Below are 24,305 nucleotides of genomic sequence, written 5' to 3' on the forward strand. Positions count from 1 at the left end.
CGACTGTGGCATTTCTTTTATAAGCCCTTTCTGTGGTGTCGCTGAGACGCCTGACTGTGGCATTCCTTTTATAAGCCCTTTATGTGGTGTCGCTTAGACGCCCGACTGTGGCATGAGCTTTATTTTGTTTACCTTTCGAGGCGTCGCCCCAAACACCCGATCGGTTTTCAGTTATTTGTTTTACTTATCAAGTCGTGCAAAAATTTTATTATTGGAATGAGCATCATTATTTTTGCTCATGACACATTCATGCATGCATTTGTTATATCTTTTGTCTGAACTGTCTTGCGAGTACTTTCAAAGTACTCACCTGGCTTGTTGATTTGGACAGATGTTGATGAAGGTGATCTCATGTATGAAGAGTTCGATAGCGAGTCCGACGCCTAGAGGAGTCCCAGTCAGTCCCGTGCGATCCTGCATTTGGTCACTGTATTATATCCGCTTCCGCCACCCAGAAATAAATTCATCGAGCCTCACCTCGACGCTCGATGAGCTGCCAGTTAGGAGTCAAGTTATCCACCACCACTTGTTATCTCGAGCTAGTAGCATGTCACCACACCCCTGTGTCATAACCGCCCTTATGTATGATATTGGCGTGTTTGTAATAAATTGTTGAGCAGCCTCAGCTCAACCCTGTAATATATATAATGCTACTGGTCCTCTGTATATCAAGTATTTGTCTACCAGTGAGGATAACTTTTCCTATACTAGGATCAAAAGATCGATTTTCTCAATAAGTATTTTATTGAAAAACCGGTCGTGACAGAGAGCCGGAAGGAACTAGCCTGAATCTTTTGTGCCTGAGCATCCAAAATAGCCTGCTCCATCGTCATCCTAGCGTCCTCCGCCGTCAGGTCTTCCTTGGCTAGTGCTACCCCGTCACACACTTTTGCAATTTCCGCGTTATGTTGAGCTTGATTCACCGGGCTAACCTCTGTTGTTAACAAGGCTGTCAGCTTATCCAGCAAATCCGTCAAAACCTGAGCCGACGGGCGCACAGGGCCTCCTGCCCCGGCTGCCACCACCGCTGCTGATCCGGAGATCATTGTTGCTGTAGTCGAAGAATTCTGCCCAGGCTATGTACCGGCCATGAAGATTGCAACCCGGTTAGGTGATACATCTCCAACGTATCTATAATTTTTGATTGTTCCATGCTATTATATTACCTGTTTTGGATGTTTATGGGCTTTACTTTACACTTATATATCATTTTTGGGACTAACCTACTAATCGGAGGCCTAGCCCATATTGTTGTTTTCTTGCATATTTCTGTGTTTCAAAGAAAAGGAATATCAAACGGAGTCCAAACGGAATGAAACCTTTGGGAAACTGATTTTTTGGAACGAACATGATCCAGGAGACTTGGAGTTCACGTCAGAGAAGCTTCGAGGAAGCCACGAGGGTGGGGGGCGCCCCCCCCCCTACTGGGCACGCCCCCGTATCTCGTGGGCCCCTCGAGCGCTCCCCGACTGACTTCTTTCACCTATATATTCCCATATACCCTAAAAACATCGAGGGGGAAGATAGATCGGGAGTTCCGCCGCCGCAAGCCTCTATAGCCACCAAAAGTCAATCGGGTCCCTGTTCTGGCACCCTGCTGGAGGGGGTATCCCTCACCGGTGGCTATCTTCATAATCCCGGCACTCTCCATGACGAGGAGGGAGTAGTTCACCCTTGGGGCTGAGGGTATGTACCAGTAGCCATGTGTTTGATCTCTCTCTCTTGTGTTCTTGATTTGGCACGATCTTGATGTATCGCGAGCTTTGCTATTATAGTTGGATCTTATGATGTTTCTCCCCCTCTACTCTCTTGTAATGGATTGAGTTTTCCCTTTGAAGTGATCTTATCGGATTGAGTCTTTAATGATTTGAGAACACTTGATGCATGTCTTGCCGTGCTTATCTGTGGTGACAATGGGATATTCACGTGATCAACTTGATGTATGTTTTGGTGATCAACTTGCGGGTTCCGCCCATGAACCTATGCATTGGGGTTGGCACACGTTTTCGGCTTGACTCTTCGGTAGAAACTTTGCGGCACTCTTTGAAGTACTTTGTGTTGGTTGAATAGATGAATCTGAGATTGTGTGATGCATATCGTATAATCATGCCCACGGATACTTGAGGTGACAATGGAGTATCTAGGTGACATTAGGGTTTTGGTTGATTTTTGTCTTAAGGTGCTATTCTAGTATGAACTCTATGATAGATCGAACAGAAAGAATAGCTTCATGTTATTTTACTACGGACTCTTGAATAGATAGATCAAAAAGGATAACTTTGAGGTGGTTTCGTACCCTACCATAATCTATTCGTTTGTTCTATGCTATTAGTGACTTTGGAGTGACTCTTTGTTGCATGTTGAGGGATACTTATATGATCCAATTATGTTATTATTGTTGAGAGAACTTGCACTAGTGAAAGTATGAACCTTAGGCCTTGTTTCCTAGCATTGCAATACCATTTAGGCTCAATTTTACCACTTTTTACCTTGCTGTTTTTATAATTTCAGATTACAAATACCTTTATCTACCATCCATATTGCACTTGTATCACCATCTCTTCGCCGAACTAGTGCACCTATACAATTTACCATTGTGTTGGGTGTATTGGGGACACAAGAGACTCTTTGCTATTTGGTTGCAGGGTTTTTTGAGAGAGACCATCTTCATCCTAAGCCTCCCACGGATTGAGAAACCTTAGGTCATCCACTTGAGGGAAATTTGCTACTGTCCTACAAACCTCTGCACTTGGAGGCCCAACAATGTCTACATGAAGAAGGTTGTGTAGTAGACAACAAGCTCTTTTCTGGCGCCGTTGCCGGGGAGGTGAGTGCTTGAAGGTATATCTTTAGATCTTCCAATCGAATCTTTTGTTTCTTGTTTTATCACTAGTTTAGTCTATAAAAGAAAACTACAAAAAATGGAATTGAGTTTGTCTCATACGCTTCATCTTTTTAATATCTTTCGTGAGAATGATGGTAAGGAAAATTGTGCTCAAGTGCTAGAAGAAGAAGTCTATAAAATGTTTTGCATGAAATCTTTGAATGATGAGCATGATTCCAATGTTGTTAGTATGAATTCCTTGAATATCCATGATGCTAATGATATTCAAAGCCACAAGCTTGGGGATTCTATGTTTGATGAATATGATATTTTTTGTCCCCCAAGTTTTGATGAGCAAATTTATTATGATGAAAGCATGCCTCCTATTTATGATGATTATATTGATGAAAGTCGGTTTGGAAGAGTGTCAACTTTAGGTAGTATTGATCCCACTATTTTGGAGGATGTTTAATCTTATAATATTTATGAAAGTGGATTTGGAAGAGTGTCAACTTTATTTAGTGATGATTCCACTATCTTGGAAGAGGTTTCAATTGATTAATATGAGAACAAAGTTGCTACTTATGATGATTATTGTGATGAAACTTATGCTATAAAGAGTAGTGATGATTATATTTATAAAACTTGTCATGATTTTGATTACCCACTTTCTAAACATTACTCTTTTAATGTGGAAACAATTTAAGTATTCAAGTCTCTTATGATACTCCCACCATTCCGAATGCGAAGAATTTTGCTTATGTGGAGAGTAGTAAAATTTCTATGCTTGTAGATAATGAAAAGAATGCTTTAGGTGCTGGTTATATTGTTGAATTCATTCATTATGCTACTGAAAATTATTATGAGGGAGGAACATATGCTTGTAGGAATTGCAATAATATCAAGTTTCCTCTCTATGTGCTTAAAGTTTTGAAGCTATCCTTGTTTTACCTTCCTATGCTAATTGATTATTGTTCCCATAAGTTGTTTGCTCACAAAATACCTATGCATAGGAAGTGGGCTAGACTTAAATGTGCTAGTCATATTCTTCATGATGCTCTCTTTATGTTTCAATTCTTATCTTTTACGTGAGCATCATTGAAATCACCGTGCCTAGCTAGAAAGGCATTATAGAAAAGCGCTTGTTGGGAGACAACCCAATATTTAACCTTACTGTTTTTGTGTGACCACATGATTATGCTACTGTAGTAATCATGTTTTATAGCTTTTGTCAATAAAGTGCCAAGTAGAGCCTTTGGGAAGACTTGGGTGAAGTCTATATGATCTTGCTGTAAAAGCGAGAAACTTTAGCGCTCACGAGATTAGCTGCCATTTTTTTTACAGAAGAGTGATTTTTGGTTGATTATTTTTGAAGATGATTAATAGACAAATTCCTCAGGTCCACCAATTTATTTCAGAATTTTTGGAGTTCCAGAAGTATACGGTTGATACAGATTACTACAGACTGTTCTGTTTTTGAGAGATTCTATTTTCATTGTGTTGCTTGCTTATTTTGATGAATCTATGAGTAGTATCGGAGAGTATGAACCATAGAGAAGTTGGAATACAGTAGGTTTAACACCAATATAAATAAAGAATGAGTTCATTACAGTACCTTAAAGTGGTGGTTTGTTTTCTTGTACTAACGGAGCTTACAAGTTTTGTTTTGAGTTTCGTGTTGTGAAGTTTTCAAGTTTTGGGTAAAGATTTGATGGACTATGGAATAAGGAGTGTCAAGAGCCTAATCTTGGGGATGCCCAAGGCACCCCAAGGTAATATCCAAGGACAACCAACAGCCTAAACTTGGGGATGCCCCGGAAGGCATCCCCTCTTTCGTCTTTGTTCATCGGTAACTTTACTTGGAGCTATATTTTTATTCGCCACATGATATGTGTTCTGCTTGGAGCGTCATTTTATTTTGTTACTATTTGCTTGCTGTTATTTATAATAATGTTTTGCATCCATAGTTTCAATAAAAATGTCAAGGATAGCCTTTACCATGCTTATTTTGCAAGTATACATGTTACTGTTTCAAAACAGAAACTTTACCTCTGTTGCAAAAAATTCCCTAGAAAAGTCAGAGAGTGATATAATGTTGAATCTTTTTGCATATTGAGATCTGATAAATCTTCTACAGGTTAGTATTTTTATTATAATTTTTGGAGTTAGGGAAGTATGATGAATCTTGTATTCTTTACAGACTATACTGTTTTGGCAGATTGCTGTTATGTTTGCATTGTTTGCCTATGCTTGCTTGTTTAATGATTCTATTTGAGGATAGGAGTATTAAATATGCAGAGACATTTAGTATGCAATGTTGAATAATAATGTTAGTAATTTGTTACAGTAGAAAATTATAAGGTTTTTGCATTGTTTTATACTAACTTATCTCACGAGTTCTTGTTGAGTTTGGTGTGAATGAAGCTTTCGAGATTTAGGAAACCGAGATATAAAAGGAATTAAGGAGACATAAAAGCTCAACCTTCGGGATGCCCAAGGCACCCGAAGAAAATATTCTAAGAAGTCTCAAGCATCTAAGCTTGGGGATGCCCCGATAGGCATCCCACCTTTCTTCTTCAACAACTATCGGTTAGTATCGGTTGAACCTAAGTTTTTGCTTCTTCACATAGTTGTGCTATCCTTGCAATGTCATTTTGTTTTGTTTTGCTTGCTGCTTGAATAAAATACATTAGATCTGAAATACTTAAAAGAGAAAGAGTCTTCTCATAGCTATATAATTATTTAACTACTCATTGATCTTCACTTATATCTTTCGGCGTAGTTTGTCATTTGCTCTAGTGCTTCACTTATATCTTTTTAGAGCATGGCGGTGGTTTTATTTTGTAGAAATTAATGAACTCGCGTATTATTTTGAGAGTCTTAAACAACATGGTAATTTGAATGAAAACTATCATAGAAGTGAATTGGATGCTATGATCAATTTGATGCTTGATAACTGTTTTGAGATATGGAGGTGGTGATATTAGGGTCATGCTACTTGGGTGATTATGAATTTAAAGAATGCTTGTGTTGAAGTTAGCAAGTCCCGTAGCATGCACGTATGGTAAAAGTTATGTAACAAATTTATTGCATGGGGTGCTCTTTTGATTGCCTTCCCTTGTGTGGAGGTCGGGGGGGCGCGATGGTTAACTCCTACCAACCTCCCCCCTAGGAGCATGCGCGTAGTGCTTGGTTTTTGATGACTTGTAGATTTTTGCAATAAGTGTATGAGTTCTTTATGACTAATGTTGAGTCCATGGATTACATGCACTTTTACCTTTCCATTATTGCTAGCCTCTTCGGTACCGTGCATTGCCCTTTCTCACCTTGAGAGTTGGTGCAAACTTCGCCGGTGCATCCAAATCCGTGATACGATATGCTCTATCACACATAAACCTCCTTATATCTTCCTCAAAACAGCCACCATACCTACCTATTATGGCATTTCCATAGCCATTCCGACATATATTGCCATGCAACTTTCCACCATTCCGTTTATTATGACACGCATCATCATTGTCATATTGCTCTTTGCATGATCATGTAGTTGACATCGTATTTGTGGCAAGGCCACCTTCATAATTTTTCATACATGTCACCCCGGTACACCGTCGGAGGCATCTATATAGAATCATATCTTGTTCTAAGTATCGAGTTGTAATCTTGAGTTGTAAATAAATAAAAGTGTGATGATCTTCATTATTAGAGCATTGTCCCAGTAAGGAAAGGATGATGAAGACTATGATTCCCCCACAAGTCGGGGTGAGGCTTTGGACTTTATAAAAATAAAAGAGGCCAAAGAAGCCCATGAAAAAAAAGAGGCCAAAGAAGCCCACCAAAAAGAAAAAAAAGAAAGAACGAAAAAAGAGAAAAAGAAAAGAAAAAAATGAGAGAAAAAGAGAGAAGGGACAATGCTACTATCTCTTTTTCCACACTTGTGCTTCAAAAATAGCACCATCGTCTTCATGATAGAGAGTCTCTTATGTTGTCACTTTCATATACTAGTGGGAATTTTTTATTATAGAACTTGGCTTGTATATTCCAATGATGGGCTTCCTCAAAAATGCCCTAGGTCTTCGTGAGCAAGCAATTTGGATGCACACCTACTTAGTTTCTTTTGTTGAGCTTTCATACATTTATAGCTCTAGTGCATCCATTGCATGGCAATCCCTACTCCTCATGTTGACATCAATTGATGGGCATCTCCATAGCCCGTTGATTATCCTCGTCAATGTGAGACTTTCTCTTTTTTTGTCTTCTCCACACAATCCTCATCATTATATTCTATTCCACCCATAGTGCTATATCCATGGCTCACGCTCATGTATTGCGTGAAAGTTGAAAAAAGTTTGAGATTGCTAAAGTATGAAACAATTGCTTGGCTGAAATCGGGGTTGTGCTTGATGGGAGTATTTTGTGTGATGAAAATGAAGCATAGCCTAACTATATGATTTTGTAGGGATAAACTTTCTTTAGCCATGATATTTTGAGAAAACATGATTGCTTTGATTAGTATGCTTGAAGCATTACTATTTCTTATGTCAATATGAACTTTTATTTTGAATCATTTGGATCTGAACATTCATGCCACAATAAAGAGAAATTACATTGAGAAATATGCTAGGTAGCATTCCACATCAAAAGTTTTGTTTTTATCATTTACCCACTCGAGGACGAGCAGGAATTAAGCTTGGGGATGCTTGATACGTCTCCAACGTATCTATAATTTTTGATTGTTCCATGCTATTATATTACCTGTTTTGGATGTTTATGGGCTTTACTTTACACTTTTATATCATTTTTCGGACTAACCTACTAATCGAAGGCCCAACCCATATTGCTGTCTTCTTGCCTATTTCAGTGTTTCGAAGAAAAGGAATATCAAACGGAGTCCAAACGGAATGAAACCTTCGAGAAACTGATTTTTTGGAACGAACATGATCCAGGAGACTTGGAATTCACGTCAGAGAAGCTTCGAGGAAGCCACGAGGGTGAGGGGCGCGCCCCCTACTGGGTGTGCCCCCTGTCTCGTGGGCCCCTCGAGCGCTCCCCGACCGACTTCTTTCACCTATATATTCCCATATACCCTAAAAACATCGAGGGGAAAGATAGATCGGGAGTTCCGCCGCCGCAAGCCTCTATAGCCACCAAAAGTCAATCGGGACCCTATTCTGGCACCCTGCTGGAGGGGGGATCCCTCACCGGTGGCTATCTGCGCTCTCCATGACGAGGAGGGAGTAGTTCACCCTCGGGGCTGAGGGTATGTACCAGTAGCTATGTGTTTGATCTCTCTCTCTCTCTCATGTTCTTGATTTGGCACGATCTTGATGTATCGTGAGCTTTGCTATTATAGTTGGATCTTATGATGTTTCTCCCCCTCTACTCTCTTGTAATGGATTGAGTTTTCCCTTTGAAGTGATCTTATCAGATTGAGTCTTTAATGATTTGAGAACACTTGATGTATGTCTTGTCGTGCTTATCTGTGGTGACAATGGGATATTCACGTGATCAACTTGATGTATGTTTTGGTGATCAACTTGCGGGTTCCGCCCATGAACCAATGCATTGGGGTTGGCACACGTTTTCGTCTTGACTCTCCGGTAGAAACTTTGGGGCACTCTTTGAAGTACTTTGTATTGGTTGAATAGATGAATCTGAGATTGTGTGATGCATATCGTATAATCATGCCCACGGATACTTGAGGTGACAATGGAGTATCTAGGTGACATTAGGGTTTTGGTTGATTTGTGTCTTAAGGTATTATTCTAGTATGAACTCTCTGATGGATCGAATGGAAAGAATAGCTTCGTGTTATTTTACTACGGACTCTTGAATAGATAGATCAAAAGGATAACTTTGAGGTGGTTTCGTACCCTACCATAATCTCTTCGTTTGTTCTCCGCTATTAGTGACTTTGGAGTGACTCTTTGTTGCATGTTGAGGGATAGTTATATGATCCAATTGTGTTATTATTGTTGAGAGAACTTGCACTAGTGAAAGTATGAACCTTAGGCCATGTTTCCTAGCATTGCAATACCATTGATGCTCACTTTTACCACTTGTTACCTTGCTGTTTTTATAATTTCAGATTACAAATACCTTTATCTACCATCCGTATTGCACTTGTATCACCATCTCTTCGCCGAACTAGTGCACCTATACAATTTACCGTTGTGTTGGGTGTGTTGGGGACACAAGAGACTCTTTTCTATTTGGTTGTTGTTTTTTTAGAGAGACCATCTTCATCCTACGCCTCCCACGGATTGATAAACCTTAGGTCAACCACTTGAGGGAAATTTGCTACTGTCCTACAAACCTCTGCACTTGGAGGCCCAACAACGTCTACAAGAAGAGGGTTGTGTAGTAGACATCATTAGGCGGCTCACAGGGGTCCGGAATACTGTCATCCTCGGAATAGCCCCCAAGGCCGCCGTCTTGCAGTTGATACAATGAAGTACTCTCGCCCATGGATGACTCACTGTCAGAATAGATGGTCGTCTCACCACCAGACATGGATCCTGCATCAAATTCAGCCCCATGGATGAATCCCACGAAGGCACGCTTCATGGCAGGTTGAGCTCAGGCGGGTCTTGCACGCTGAGTCATCATGATGATGTAGGCGCAGATGTCCGGCTCAGGGCCCGACTCGCTGATCTTGCTGATGAAGACGTGAATTCCGCTGAAGGGGACCCGGTATCCGTACTCATTTGAGCCGGTCTCCGGTCCCCAACCTGCATCGTCGATGTAGAGCTTGCCGCGACGACACTTGGTCATCTGGCCCATAGTGTATCCCTTGATCCCTTCGAAGCCGCCCTTTAAGAACTCAAAACCATCGTGCGCTGGCCCCATGGTGGGCGCCAACTGTCGTGGAATAGTCACGACAGATGTCCTAGTGTGCGGACTTAGTCGTGGAGCCATCACAACTAGGTTAGCTTAAAGGGGTTAAACGGGACAAAGGACACAAGAGTTTATACTGGTTCGGCCGCTTGCGGTGAAGGTAAAGGCCTAATCCAGTTTGAGGTGGTATTGCTTATGTCTCGATTACTAGGGAGCGAATACGCTTAACCTAGCTTTCGGTCCCTTGTTTCTTGCCTAGAACCGCCATTGGGTTGTCCCTTTATATACATAGGTTGACGCCCAGCGGCTCATGGAGTCCCGACCGGCTCATAGACAACGTGTCTGGCTCGGTGACTAACTATACTTGCCTTACAATATAAGTCATACACATATGTCGGTTTACCCAATGGGCCTTAAGTTGCTCTTGGCCTTCGCCCTATGAACAGCCATCTTCAGTATCCTCATGGGCTTCATATTGATGAACCGCCATATGTAATGCCCCTCCTGGGCGGGTCATACCAAATAGTTATATCCCCAATAGATCCGAAGGCAAGATTTTTGTTGCCAAGAATGGAACCTTTCTACAGAAGGAGTTTCTCTCAAAAGAAGTGAGTGGGAGGAAAGTAGAACTTGATGAGGTAATTGTACCTTCTCTCAATTTGGAAAGTAGCTCATCCGAAAAATATGTTCCCGTGATGCCTACACCAACTGGACAGGAAGCTAATGATAATGATCATGAAACTTCAGATCAAGTTGCTATAGAACCTCATAGGTCAACTAGAGCATGATCCACACCAGAGTGGTATGGTAATCCTGTTCTGGAAGTCATGTTACTTGACCATGACGAACCTACGAACTATGAAGAAGCCATGATGAGCCCAGATTCCGATAAATGGCTTGAGGCCATGAAATCTGAGATAGGATCCTTGTATCAGAACAAAGTGTGGACTTTGGTGGATTTGCCCGATGATGGGCGACCCATAGAGAATAAATGGATCTTCAAGAAGAAGATTGACGCTGATGGTAATGTTAATGTCTATAAAGCTCGACTTGTCGCAAAAGGTTTTCGACAAGTTCAAGGAGTTGACTACGATGAGACTTTCTCACATGTAGCGATGCTTAAGTCTATCCGAATCATGTTAGCAATTAACGCACTTTATGATTATGAAATCTGGCAAATGGATGTCAAAACTGCATTCCTTAATGAATTTCTTAAAGAAGAGTTGTATATGATGCAACCAGAAGGTTGTGTCGATCCTAAAGGTGCTAACAAAGTGTGCAAGCTCCAGTGATCCATTTATGGACTGGTGCAAGCATCTCAGAGTTGGAATATAAGCTTTAATGAGGTGATCAAAGCATATGGTTTTATACAGACTTTTGGAGAAGCCTGTATTTACAAGAAAGTGAGTGGGAGCTCTATAGCATTTCTAATATTATATGTGGATGACATATTATTGATTGAAATGATGTAGAATTTCTGAATAGCATAAAAGGATACCTGAATAAAAGTTTTTCAATGAAGTACCTCGGTGAACCTGCTTATATGTTTGGCATCAAGATCTATAAAGGTAGATCAAGACGCTAGATAGGACTTTCACAAAGAACATACCTTGATAAAGTTTTGAAGATGTTCAAAATGGATCAGTCAAAGAAAGGGTTCTTGCCTGTGTTACAAGGTGTGAAGTTGAGTCAGACTCAACGCCCAACCACTGCAGAAGATAGAGAGAAAATGAAAGTCATTCCCTATGCCTAAGCCGTACGTTCTATCATGTATGCTATGCTGTGTACCAGACCTGATGTGTGCCTTGCTATAAGTTTAGTAGGGAGGCACCAAAGTAATCCAGGAGTGGATCACTGGATAGCGATCAAAAACATCCTAAAGTACCTGAAAATGACTAGGGATATGTTTCTTGTTTATGGAGGTGACAAAGAGCTTGTCGTAAGTGGTTACATCGATACACGCTTTGACAATGATCCGGATGACTCTAATTCACAATCCGGATACGTATTTTTATTTAATGGTGGAGCTGTCAGTTGGTGCAGTTCCAAGCAAAGCGTCGTGGCGGGATCTACATGTGAAGCGGAGTACATAGCTGCTTCAGAAGCAACATATGAAGGAGTCTAGACGAAGGAGTTCATATCCGATCTAGGTGTAATACCTAGTGCATCGGGTCCAATGAAAATCTTTTGTGACAATACTAGAGCAATAGCCTTGGCGAAGGAATCTACATTTCACAAAAATACCAAACACATCAATGATACATAGAGATTTGCAAAATACATACGGATCTGAATGTGGCAGACCCGTTGACTAAGCCTCTTCCACGAGCAAAACATGATCAGCACCAAGACTCCATGGGTGTTAGATTCATTATAATGTAATCTAGACTACTGACTCAAGTGCAAGTGGGAGACTAAAGGAAATATGTCCTAGGGGCAATAATAAAGTTGTTATTTTATATCTCCTTATTCATGGTAAATGTTTATTATTCATGCTAGAATTGTATTAACCGGAAACTTGATACATGTATGAATACATAGACAAAACACCGTGTCCCTAGTATGCCTCTACTTGACTAGCTCGTTGATAAAAAAATGGTCAAGTTTCCTAGGCATGGACATGTGTTATAATTTGATGAACGGGATCACATCATTAGGAGAATAATTTGATGGACAAGACCCATCCGTTAGCTTAGCATAATGATCGTTCAGTTTTATTGCTACTGCTTTCTTCATGTCAAATATATATTCCTCCGACTATGAGATTATGCAACTCCTGGACACTGGAGGAATGACTTGTGTGCTATCAAACGTCACAACATAACTGGGTGATTATAAAGATGCTCTACAGGTATCTCCAAAGGTGTTTGTTGGGTTCGCATAGATCAAGATTAAGATTTTTCACTCCAAGTATCAAAGAGGTATCTCTAGGCCCTCTCAGTAATGCACATCATAAGAAGCCTTGCAAGCAATGTGAGTAGTGAGTTAGTTGCACGATGATGCATTACGGAACAAGCAAAGAGACTTGCCAGTAATGAGATTGAACTAGGTATGAAGATACGGATGATCAAATATCGGGCAAGTAACATACCGATGACAAAGGGAATAACCTATGTTGACATTGCAATTCGACTGATAAAGATCTTCGTAGAATATGTGGGAGCTAATATTAGCATCCAGGTTCCCCTATTGGTTATTTACCAGAGAGGTGTCTCGGTCACATCTACATAGTTCTCGAACCCGTCGGGCCCGTGAACGAAATATGCCCTAGAGGCAATAATAAATTTGTTATTTTACATTTCCTTATTTCATGATAAATGTTTATTATTCATGCTATAATTGTAGTAACTGGAAACTTGATACATGTGTGGATACATAGACAAAACACCATGTCCCTAGTATGCCTCTACTTGACTAGCTCGTTAATCAAAGATGGTTAAGTTTCCTAGCCATAGACATGTGTTGTCATTTGATGAACGGGATCACATCATTAGGAGAATGATGTGGTGGACAAGACCCATCCGTTAGCTTAGCATAATGATCATTCAGTTTTATTGCTACTGCTTTCTTCATGTCAAATACATATTCCTCCGACTATGAGATTATGCAACTCCCGGACACCGGAGGAATGCCTTATGTGCTATCAAACGTCACAACATAACTGGGTGATTATAAACATGCTCTACAGATATCTCTGAAGGTGTTTGTTTGGTTGGCATAGATAGAGATTAGGATTTGTCACCGAGTATCGGAGAGGTATCTCTGGGCCCTCTCGGTAATGCACATCATAAGAAGCCTTGCAAGCAATGTGACTAATGACTTAGTTGTGGGATGATGCATTACAGAACGAGTAAAGAGACTTACGGGATTAGTGTTGAACCTAAATAAATGTTATTTGGTGTTTGCGTTGAGCATGAATATGATTATATCATGTTTATTGCAATACAATTATTCATTTAAGACAGAAAATAATTGTTATTTTGTTTACATGAATAAAACTTCTTTGGTCATACACCCAATGTTAATGGTTTATTGAATCTCGATCATAGTGATACACATATTCATAATATTGATGCCAAAATATGGAAAGTTGATAATGATAGTGCAACATACTTGTGGCACTGCCGTTTAGGTCATATTGGAGTAAAGCGCATGAAGAAACTCCATGCTGATGGGCTTTTGGAATCACTTGATTATGAATCATTTGATACTTGCGAACCATGCCTCATGGGCAAGATGACTAAAACTCCGTTCTGCGGAACAACGGAGCGATCCAATGACTTATTGGAAATAATACATACCGATGTATGCGGTCCAATGATTGTTGAGGCACGCGGCGGGTATCGTTATTTTCTAACCTTCACATATGATTTGAGCAGATATGGGTATATCTACTTAATGAAACACAAGTCTGGAACATTTGAGAAAGTTCAAAGAATTTTAGAGTGAAGTGGAGAATCATCGTAACAAGAAAATAAAGTTTCTATGATCTGATCGCGGGGGCGAATATTTGAGTTATGAGTTTGGCCTTCATTTAAAACAATGTGGAATAGTTTCACAACTCACGCCACCTGGAACACCACAGCGTCATGGTGTGTCCGAACATCGTAACCGTACCTTATTAGATATGGTGCGATCTATGATGTCGCCTACCGATTTACCACTATCATTTTGGGGTTATGCATTAGAGACAACTGCATTCACGTTAAATAGGGCACCATCAAAATCCGTTGAGACGACACCGTATGAACTATGGTTTGGCAATAAACCTAAGTCATCGTTTCTTAAAGATTGGGGTAGTGATGCTTATGTCAAAAGGCTTCAGCCTGATAAGCTCGAACCCAAATCGGAGAAGTGCGTCTTCATAGGATACCCTAAGAAAACAATTGGGTACACCTTCTATCACAGATTCGAAGGCAAGATCTTTGTTGCCAAGAATGGAACCTTTGTAGGGAAGGAGTTTCTCTCGAAACAAGTGATTGGGAGGAAAGTAGAACTTGATAAGGTAATTGTACCTTCTCTCAATTTGGAAATTAGCTCATCCGAGAAATCCGTTCCCATGATGCCTACACCAACTAGAGAGGAAGATAATGATGATGATCATGAAACTTCATATCAAGTTACTACAGAACCTTCTAGGTCAACCAGAGCACGATCCGCACCAGAGTGGTATGGTAATCCTGTTCTGGAAGTCATGTTACTAGACCATGATGAACCTACGAACTATGAAGAAGTGATGATGAGCCCAGATTCGGATAAATGGCTTGAGGCCATGAAATCTTAGATAGAATCCATGTATGAGAACAAAGTGTGGACTTTGGTTGACTTGCTTGATGATCAGCGAGCCATAGAAAATAAATGGATCTTCAAGAGGAAGACGGACGGTGATGGTAGTGTTACTATCTACAAAGCTCGAATTGTCGCAAAAGGTTTTCGACAAGTTCAAAGTGTTGACTACGATGAGATTTTCTCACTCGTATCGATGCTTAAGTCTGTCTGAATCATGTTAGCAATTGCCGCATTTTATGAAATCTGGCAAATGGATATCAAAAGTGCATTCCTTAATGGATTTATTAAAAAAAGTTGTATATGATGCAACCAGAAGGTTTTGTCAATCCTAAAGGTGCTAACAAAATGTGCAAGCTCTAGCGATCCATCTATGGACTGGTGCAAGCATCTGGGAGTTGGAATATACGTTTTGATGAGTTGATCAAAGCATATAGTTTTGTACAGACTTGCGGTGAAGCCTGTATTCACAAGAAAGTGAGTGGGAGCACTACAGCCTTTCTGATAAGTATATGTGAATGACATATTGTTGATTGGAAATGATGTAGAATTTTTTGGAAAGCATAAAGGAGAGTTTGAAAGGAGTTTTTCAAAGAAAGACCTCGGTGAAGCTACTTACATATTAGGCATCAAGATCTATAGAGATAGATCAAGATGCTTGATAAGAGTTTTCAATGAGTACGTACCTTGACAAGATTTTGAAGTAGTTCAAAATGGAATAGTCAAAGAAGGAGTTCTTGCCTGTGTTGCAAGGTGTAAAGTTGAGTAAGACCCAAAACCCGACCACAACAGAAAATAGAAAGAAAACGAAAGTCATTCCCTATGCCTCTGCCATAGGTTCTATAAAGTATGTTATGCTGTGTACTAGACCTATTGTGTACCTTACCATGAGTTTGGCAAGGGGGTACGGTAGTGATCCAGGAGTGGATCACTGGAAAGCGGTCAAATTTAACCTTAGTTACCTAAGAGGACTAAGGAAATATTTCTCGGTTATGGAGGTGATAAAGAGTTTGCCATAAAGAGTTACGTCGATGCAAGCTTTTACACCGATCCGAATGACTCTGAGTCTCAATCTGGATACATATTTATAGTGTGATCAATTATCTAGAGTAGCTCCATGCAGAGCATTGTAGACATAGAAAAATTGCAAAATACATACGGCTCTGAATATGGCAGACCGGTTGACTAAACCTCTCTCACAAGCAAAACATGATCACACCTAAAATACTCTTTGGGTGTTAATCACATAGCGATGTGAACTAAATTATTGACTCTAGTAAAACCTTTTGGGTGTTGGTCACATGGTGATGTGAACTATGGGTGTTAATCACATAAAGATGTGAACTATTGGTATTAAATCACATGGCGACGTGAACTAAATTATTGACTCTAGTGCAAGTGGGAGACTGAAGGAAATATGCCCTAGAGGCAATAATAAAGTTGTTATTTTATATTTCCTTATTTCATGATAAATTTTTATTATTCATGCTAGAATTGTATTAACCGGAAACTTGATACATGTGTGGATACATAGACAAAACACTATGTCCCTAGTATGCCTCTACTTGACTAGCTCGTCAATCAAAGATGGTTAAGTTTCCTAGCCATAGACATGTGTTGTCATTTGATGAACGGGGTCACATCATTAGGAGAATGATGTGATGGACAAGACCCATCCGTCAGGTTAGCATAATGATCATTCAGTTTTATTGCTACTGCTTTCTTCATGTCAAATACATATTCCTTCGACTATGAGATTATGCAACTCCCAGACACCGGAGGAATGCCTTTTGTGCTATCAAACGTCACAACGTAACTGGGTGATTATAAAGATACTCTACAGGTATCTCCGAAGGTGTTTGTTGGGTTGGCATAGATCGAGATTAGGATTTGTCACTCCGAGTATCAGAGAGATATCTCTGGGCCCTCTCGGTAATGCACACCATAATAAGCCTTGCACGAAATGTGATTAATGAGTTAGTTGCGGGATGATGCATTACCGAACGAGTAAAGAGACTTGCCGTTAACGACATTGAACTAGGTATGAAGATACCAACGATCGAATCTTGGGCAAGTAACATACCAATGACAAAGGGAATAACGTATGTTAACATAGCGGTTTGACCGATAAAGATCTTCATAGAATATGTGGGAACCAATATGAGCATCCAGGTTCCGCCATTGCGTATTTACCGGAGAGGTGTCTCGGTCATGTCTACATAGTTCTCGAACCTGTAGAGTTCGCACACTTAACGTTCGATGACAATTTGTATTATATGAGTTATGCGATTTGGTGACTGAATGTTGTTCGGAGTCCCGGATGAGATCACAGACATGACAAGGAGTCTCGAAATGGTTGAGAGGTAAAGATTCATATATAGGATGATAGTATTCGGACACCGAAAGTGTTCCGGGGGTACCGAGTACGTATCGGGTCACCGGAAGGGGTTTCGGGCAACCCCCGGCAAACTACATGGGCCTAATGGGCCAAGAGGGGGACAGACCAGCCCCTAAGGGGCTGGTGCGCCCCATGTAGGCCGAATTAGGAGAGGGGAAGGAAATAGGGGAATAGAGAAGGAAGGGGAAGGATTCGGCCTCCCCCTTCCTTCCCTCCTCCCTCCTCCTTCCTCCCCCCTTCGGAAGATATGGAAAGGGGGGAGCCAAATAGGATTAGGGCCCCAAGTAGGATTCCTCCTACTTGGGAGCCCCCTTGACTGCTCCCTCTCCCTCCCACCTATATATATGAGGGCAGGGCTGTTGGGATCTATGGTAGGGTTCGTCGACTGCAAATTTAAATTCCTACGCGCAGAACATCCAGGAACATGCTACGGGAGATGGATCACAGATCGTTACCACTAGACGCGCAGTGCCGTGCAGCGGAAGAAGAGTTGGGGCAGCGCGTCCGCGTGGATCATCTCCTCCTCGTCCGATCTCCCTCGAACAGCCGGTCGTCCGATCCCACGTACAAGTTCGCTGGAGCGGCGCAAGTGCACCGCCACTAATGGTATCCGTGCGTGTAGGAGGAATACCGTGCGGCGGACTGCTAGGTCCGATCACACAGTCGGCAACGAGTGGAGGTGGCTATTCGCAACACATGCAAACCCTAATGACGACGCCAAAGCGATCAACCGCATGAGTGTGCCGCACCTCCACTTTATATAGGCGTCTGTCGCAGGCTCAACACTTGGGCCTCGCACAGACCCTAAAGCCCAAAGTCTACTCGGTCACGTTCCTAGTCCAGTTCGGATCACATCCGACCAGTGTCCTACGAACCGAACTCATAGGTTCCTTCCCTTAAGCGCGCGACCCCTTAGGTTCAAGTCGGCTTGGTCACAGTTCGGATCACCTCCGACCTGCACGGTTGGTAGCGGCCTCTAGCAAGGCGTGCCGACCACCAAGCAGACTGTGAAGCTGATTAGGCGAACTTGTACAACATGTCACACTTCTGTTCCCTTTGCCACACGATATATGTTGTCGGGCTCAAGGCGAGATTGTCATCCTTGTGCTAACCCAACCTCTTTCTCGTTCCAGTGATGCTGACCACAAACCGGATTATCTCATAATCCTTGTCGCATGGCCATGCTTATCCTGGTCAGATCACACGAGGGGCCCAGAGTATATCTCTCCTAGCCGGAGGGGCAAATCCCATCTTGCTCGACCATGTCTCGCAGCATGGGACTAGACAAACCTGAAACCTACCTTTGTAACTACCCAGTCACGGAGTAGCATTTGGTCAGCCCAAAGCAAGTCTGTCACCATCCCGAGTACATGCGTCAGCTCAGGTCTTAGGACATAGAACGTATGTTGTACTAGAGACTCACAGATGACATATCGATGCGTCTCATAGTTGCATCTATCCGACTCGGACCTTATCTCGACTCGGATCCTACTACGTCGAATCCGACTAGACCTTTCCAAGTCCATATTATCCGGTTAGCATCCAATGCTCCATGGCTAGTAAGACCAACCCATCGACCGTGTAATATGCTAGTCTAGTCGGCTGCGCGTCCACACAGCCCTTTCGACTAGGGACCTTTTAGGACAGTCATCATACAATGCATAGTCCCACAAACAAGTCACATACTTGCTGATACACATCATTGATAATGTCCAAGGACTATCTTTATTCATAATACATAGGAAATATCATTATACATGATTACCTCTAGGGCATATCTCCAACAAGGGCACCGCTAGAAGACACAATATTGACTCCTAGGCGTGTGCGGCGACCCCCTCCACAGTTTACGCCTCCGGTCATATTCATGTAGTGCTTAGGTGAAGCCCTGCACGGATCACTTCACCATCACCATCACCACGCCATCGTGCTGACGCAACTCTCCCTCGACACTTTGCTGGATCAAGAGTTCGAGGGACGTCATTGAGCTAAACGTGTGTAGAACTCGGAGGTGTCGTACGGTCGGTGCTTGATTGGAATGAGAAGAAGTTCGACTACATCAACCGCGTTGTCAAACACTTCAGCTTTCGGTCAACGAGGGTACGTGGACACACTATCCCCCTCTCGTTGCTATGCATCTCCTAGATAGATCTTGCATGAGCGTAGGAATTTTTTTGAAATTGGATGCTACGTTTCCCAACAGTCCGCATGCTTAACCTTGGATGATGATATGTATTATATGAGTTATGTGTTTTGGTGACCGAAGGTTGTTCTTAGTCCCGGATGGGATCACGGACATGATAAGGAGTCTCGAAATGGTTGAGAGGTAAAGATTAATATATTGGAAGGTAGTATTCGGACACCGGAAGGGTTCCAAAATGTATCAGGTACATATCGGAGTACCGGAGGGGTTACCGGAACCCCCCGGGGAAAGATATGGGCCATATGGGCCATAGGAGGGAGGAAACCAGCCCACGTAGGTGTGGTGCCTCCTTCCCCAAGTGAGGAGTTCGACTTGGACTAGGGGAGGGGGCGGCGCGCCCCTTTCCTTCTCCTTCTCCCACTCCTTCCCCCTTTCCCCCACCGATAAAAGGAAGGGGGGTGAGTCCTACTAGGAGCCCAAGTGGGACTCCTCCGACTTGGGGCGCGCCTAGGGCCGACCTCCTCTCCCTCCCTCCTTTATATACGCGGGAGGGGGGAGATCCGGACACGATCTACGTGTTCGATAATAACCTTGGAGTATTCGGAAGGAGGAACCCGCCTTGCAATGCCGAAGACAAGACTGCGCGCCGGACTCATCATCATTGAAGCCTGGTTCAGGGGCTACTGAGGGAGTTCTGGATTAGGGGGTATCCGGATAGCCGGACTATATACATCGTCCGGACTATTGAAGCGTGAAGATACAAGACTCAAGACTTCCCCCCGTGTCCGGATGGGACTCTCCTTCGCGTGGAAGACAAGCTTGGTGATCCGGATATTATATTTCCTTCCTTGTAACCGACTCCATGTAAACCCTAGCCCTCTCCGGTGTCTATATAAACCAGAGAGGATGGTCCTTAGAAGGACGATCACAATTACAATCATACCATCATAGGCTAGCTCTTAGGGTTTAGCCTCTACGATCTCGTGGTAGATCTACTCTTGTACTACTCATATCTTCAATATTAATCAAGCAGGAAGTAGGGTTTTACCTCCATCGAGAGGGCCCGAACCTAGGTAAACATTGTGTCCCTTGCTTCCTGTTACCATCAGCCTAAGACGCACAGATTGGGACCCCCTACCCGAGATCCACCGGTTTTGACACCGACAGCGCCCCCCTCCACAGTTTACGCCTCCGGTCATATTCTCGCGGTGCTTAGGCGAAGCCCTACGCGGATCACACCACCATCACCATCACCACGCCGTCGTGCTGACGGAACTCATCTACTCCTTCAACCCTCTGCTGGAACAAGAGCTCGAGGGACGTCATCATGCTGAACATGTGTAGAACTCGGAGGTGTCGTACGTTCGGTACTCGATCGGTCGGAACGAGAAGACGTTCGACTACATCAACCGCGTTAAGCAAACGCTTCTGCTTTCGGTCTACGAGGGTACATGGACACACTCTCCCCCTCTCGTTGCTATGCATCTCCTAGATAGATCTTGCGCGAGCGTAGGAATTTTTTTGAAATTGCATGCTACGTTTCCCAACAGCTGTGGCTCAGGAGCTGGCTGGGCAAACACTACTACTAGAGTAGTTTTGCCTGTGAGCGTGCATGAACCCCGACGGCGATGACGGTGGCGACGCCGACGATGATGACGATGACGACGTACATTTTGTGTAGCTAGGGCTGGAAAACTATTTGATGGTCTGTATATTTTGGTGAGGTGGTTTATACTAACGCCTCATGATGATGGTGAACTTGCGGTGGTGGTGAGGTGGTTTATACTAACGCCTCATGATGATGGTGAACTTGCGGTGGTAGGACGACAAACTCTTTTGGATATGGTGGTAGGATAACACCATGGTAGTGCTAGGTAGAACTTATTGTGCCGTATGATCATACATGCTTTACTTCTTCTTTTCTTCTGCGCCATTGTTGTCTGTGTGCTACTTGTGTGCCCCATTGATTTGCTGCTTCAACTCTTGCTCTTGTGCATTGCTAGGGCAAGTGGTATGTCGTGTTCATCGGAAGGCTCCAAGGGTTTACAGTTCATGAGAAGAAGCCAGTGCACAAGTGGCATCGTATAGCAACAGCAACCATAGAGGGTTCAAGACTAGGCAGGCAGCAGAACCAGCCTACTCCAACTGGATGCGAAAGCACGGAGGCGACAGTGTTGACAGTGGCAAGGTTAGAGGTGTCAAAGTGGAAGGTGCTAAAGTGGATCGTCAGTTTGGGCTGAAGCTGAAGAACTTCATCATCTTCGCGCAGTTCATTGCCACTGTTGTGCTGTGGCGTTGGTGTGCTAGTGTGATCATTGTGGGTAAGCTCACCGACTAGGGTACAAGGTAAGCACATCATGTACGCCGTCTGCAACCAAACACCTTGTCTATGTGCCGCTTGGACCATGGCAGGCAACCAAACAAAATGCACTTGCGTATTACCTAATGTAGGGACCCTAGATGCAGGCAACCAAACAACTTGTACATGATGCATTAGGGCATGTTTTTACTCAATCAGGCTTGGTTGAGAAATGTACGCCATGCAGGAACTATTCACAACTTGAACCAAACACGCCCTTAGATTAGATTCAAGATCGGACGACTTCCCATGCTTCTCTCCCGCGGCCACTGTAACTTGGGGGGAGTGCGGCGGTAGACGTCTTCGATGCAGAGGATCCTAGGCGTGGGTTGTGATTTCACTTTTTTTTAGCATCAGTACAGACACAAACGCTCATATATACGCGCATACACTCATCCCTATGAACGCACACACGCACATTCTACCCCTATGAGCACCTCGAGAGACTGAGCCGGCATATCATCTTGAGATTTACGAAGCCACCATAGGCGCCTCGTCATCGACGGGAACGTCTCCTCCCACTGAAAGCGCATCACCGGAAATCCTGAAATAAATCCAGGAATAATGCGAGCACCAGGATTTGAACCCTGGTGGGCTGGAATATCACTGTCCACCTAACCAACTCAATCACAGGTTGATTCGCGTGATTTCACTTATTTGAGGTATTTTCTGATGTTGTCCTAGAACGCGTGTCGCTTTGTAAAGTGTAGCATGTTGTACGTGTCAGCCACAGAGCAAATGATGAAATGAAGCGGCGCGAACGCGCGGTAACGTTCTGAAAGCACGGCAAGCACGATTGCACGAACCCACACGAAGCGTAGATTCTGGACTCCTCCGCTTCATCCTCCCCACCCAAACCCTCGCCTCCGCCGCATCATCACCGCCGCGCCGCCGCCAGCGCTGATGGACGGGCCCGTAGAGGATCCCTTCCTCCTCCTTTCGCCGGAGCTCGTCCAGGAGGTCCTCCTCCGCCTTCCGCCGGAGGAGCCCGCCTGGCTCGTCCGCGCCTCCGCCGTCCGCAAGCCCTGGCGCCGCATCCTCGCCAACGACGGCTTTCGCGGCCGCTACCGCGAGTTCCACGGAGCACCTCCGGTCCTCGGGATCGTCCAAGAGGACGCCAGCTTCCTCCCCATATCGGCGCTCCCTGCCCATCCTGTGCGCCCCCGCTGGGCTAAAGTGAAGGCCCTGGACTGCCGCCACGGCCGCTACCTATTCGAGTCCTACAGCAGGTACTTCGGGGAAGGGGAGCCCGTTTACATAACCATCGCGGACCCTCTGACGGGCCACGAGCTCCGCCTGCGCACACCGGTGGACGACGGCGTGCTCTGGTTCAGCGCGGCGGTGCTCTGCGCCGCACAAGGCTGCGACCACCACGGTTGCCAGGGAGGGCATTTCCGTGTGGTCATCCTGACCACCAATCATCAGAAGAAAGTCACATCGGGATGGATGTACTCGTCGGAGACTCGTGTGTGGAGCGACCTCACCTCAGCTCATCACCCCAATATCACCAAGTATACCTTTAACCGTGGTTCGCCAAGCGTCCTTGTGGGTGATGCACTCTACTTTGACTTGGATGGCATTATCGAGTGCCAACTTGGTACTCTAAACTTGTCAATGTTTGAGAGGCCGACCGATGCCAAAGGGCGTCTTATGACGGTGGAAGACGGTGGGCTGGGATTCGCTGCCGTGGTTGATGTTACAAATCTAGCCATTTGGTCAATGCAGACCGGACCAGAGGGAGCCATGGGATGGGGAAAACTCAGGGTAATCGATCTTACGACGCTGCTCCCTGACACGGCCCTTTGCATCCCAGCACCTGAAGATGGAATTAGTGGCATCGCCGAAGGCACCCAAATCATTTTTGTGAGCATGTGTGATCGTAATGGTACTTATATGGTCGATCTCAAGTCAAGGCGAGTTAGGAAGGTATCTGATCCTGGCAGAAAAGTCTTTCCCTACATGAGATTCTACATCCCAGGTATTATTACTTATGTAAATATATACAACCCTCCCGTTTTACGATCTGTCAGTCCATATTTTCTTAATGATCCTATGAACTTGTGGATTTACCTGGCGTGTTTGTGCCTTCTGGTCGGTGTGTAAGCAAAATGTACATTCAGTTAAACCTGATTCATCCCAGTTGATCTTATATTTTGATTTTCCTGCATTTCTGCAGCAATGGAAGCAGCTTCTATGGGCCAGGGGCAGTGAGCTGGTGCTTTAGTGTTTGTCAAGCTCTACTTGCTGGAGCAAGTTGGTGGAGGTGGAAGTAGTGATGTTTTGCACAAGTATGGCTCTGCATCTGTGAGGTTACTGCTGGTGTTACTTTTGGGTTCTGGAACTTCGTTAGCAAGTTGTTGCTTCCCTGCTTGCAGTTTGTAAAGATCTTTTCAGTCATTTTGTGATCTTGTGAAATATGCTGACACGAGCTCGACTCAAAGATTGCTTGCCATGGGAA

General features: G+C 43.6%; 1 protein-coding gene across 1 annotated transcript; it reads left to right on the forward strand.

The window, feature by feature from the left end:
• Positions 1-22,750: 22,750 nt before the first annotated feature.
• On the forward strand, positions 22,751-24,260 carry LOC119310380. Its single transcript, XM_037586149.1, has 2 exons — positions 22,751-23,825; positions 24,024-24,260. The coding sequence occupies exons 1-2, from the start codon at positions 22,751-22,753 to the stop codon at positions 24,056-24,058; spliced, it is 1,110 nt and encodes a 369-aa protein (XP_037442046.1). The 3' UTR covers positions 24,059-24,260.
• The last annotated feature ends 45 nt before the right edge of the window (positions 24,261-24,305 follow it).

This window comes from Triticum dicoccoides, chromosome 5B (genome assembly GCF_002162155.2).
Source record: "Triticum dicoccoides isolate Atlit2015 ecotype Zavitan chromosome 5B, WEW_v2.0, whole genome shotgun sequence".
In the NCBI taxonomy this organism is placed as follows: domain Eukaryota; kingdom Viridiplantae; phylum Streptophyta; class Magnoliopsida; order Poales; family Poaceae; genus Triticum; species Triticum dicoccoides.

Coding starts and splice junctions, on each gene's coding strand:
- LOC119310380 (XM_037586149.1), top strand. CDS start 22,751: ATGGACGGGCCCGTAGAGGATCCCTTCCTCCTCCTTTCGCCGGAGCTC. Junction 23,826..24,023: donor CATGAGATTCTACATCCCAG/GTATTATTACTT, acceptor GCATTTCTGCAG/CAATGGAAGCAGCTTCTATG.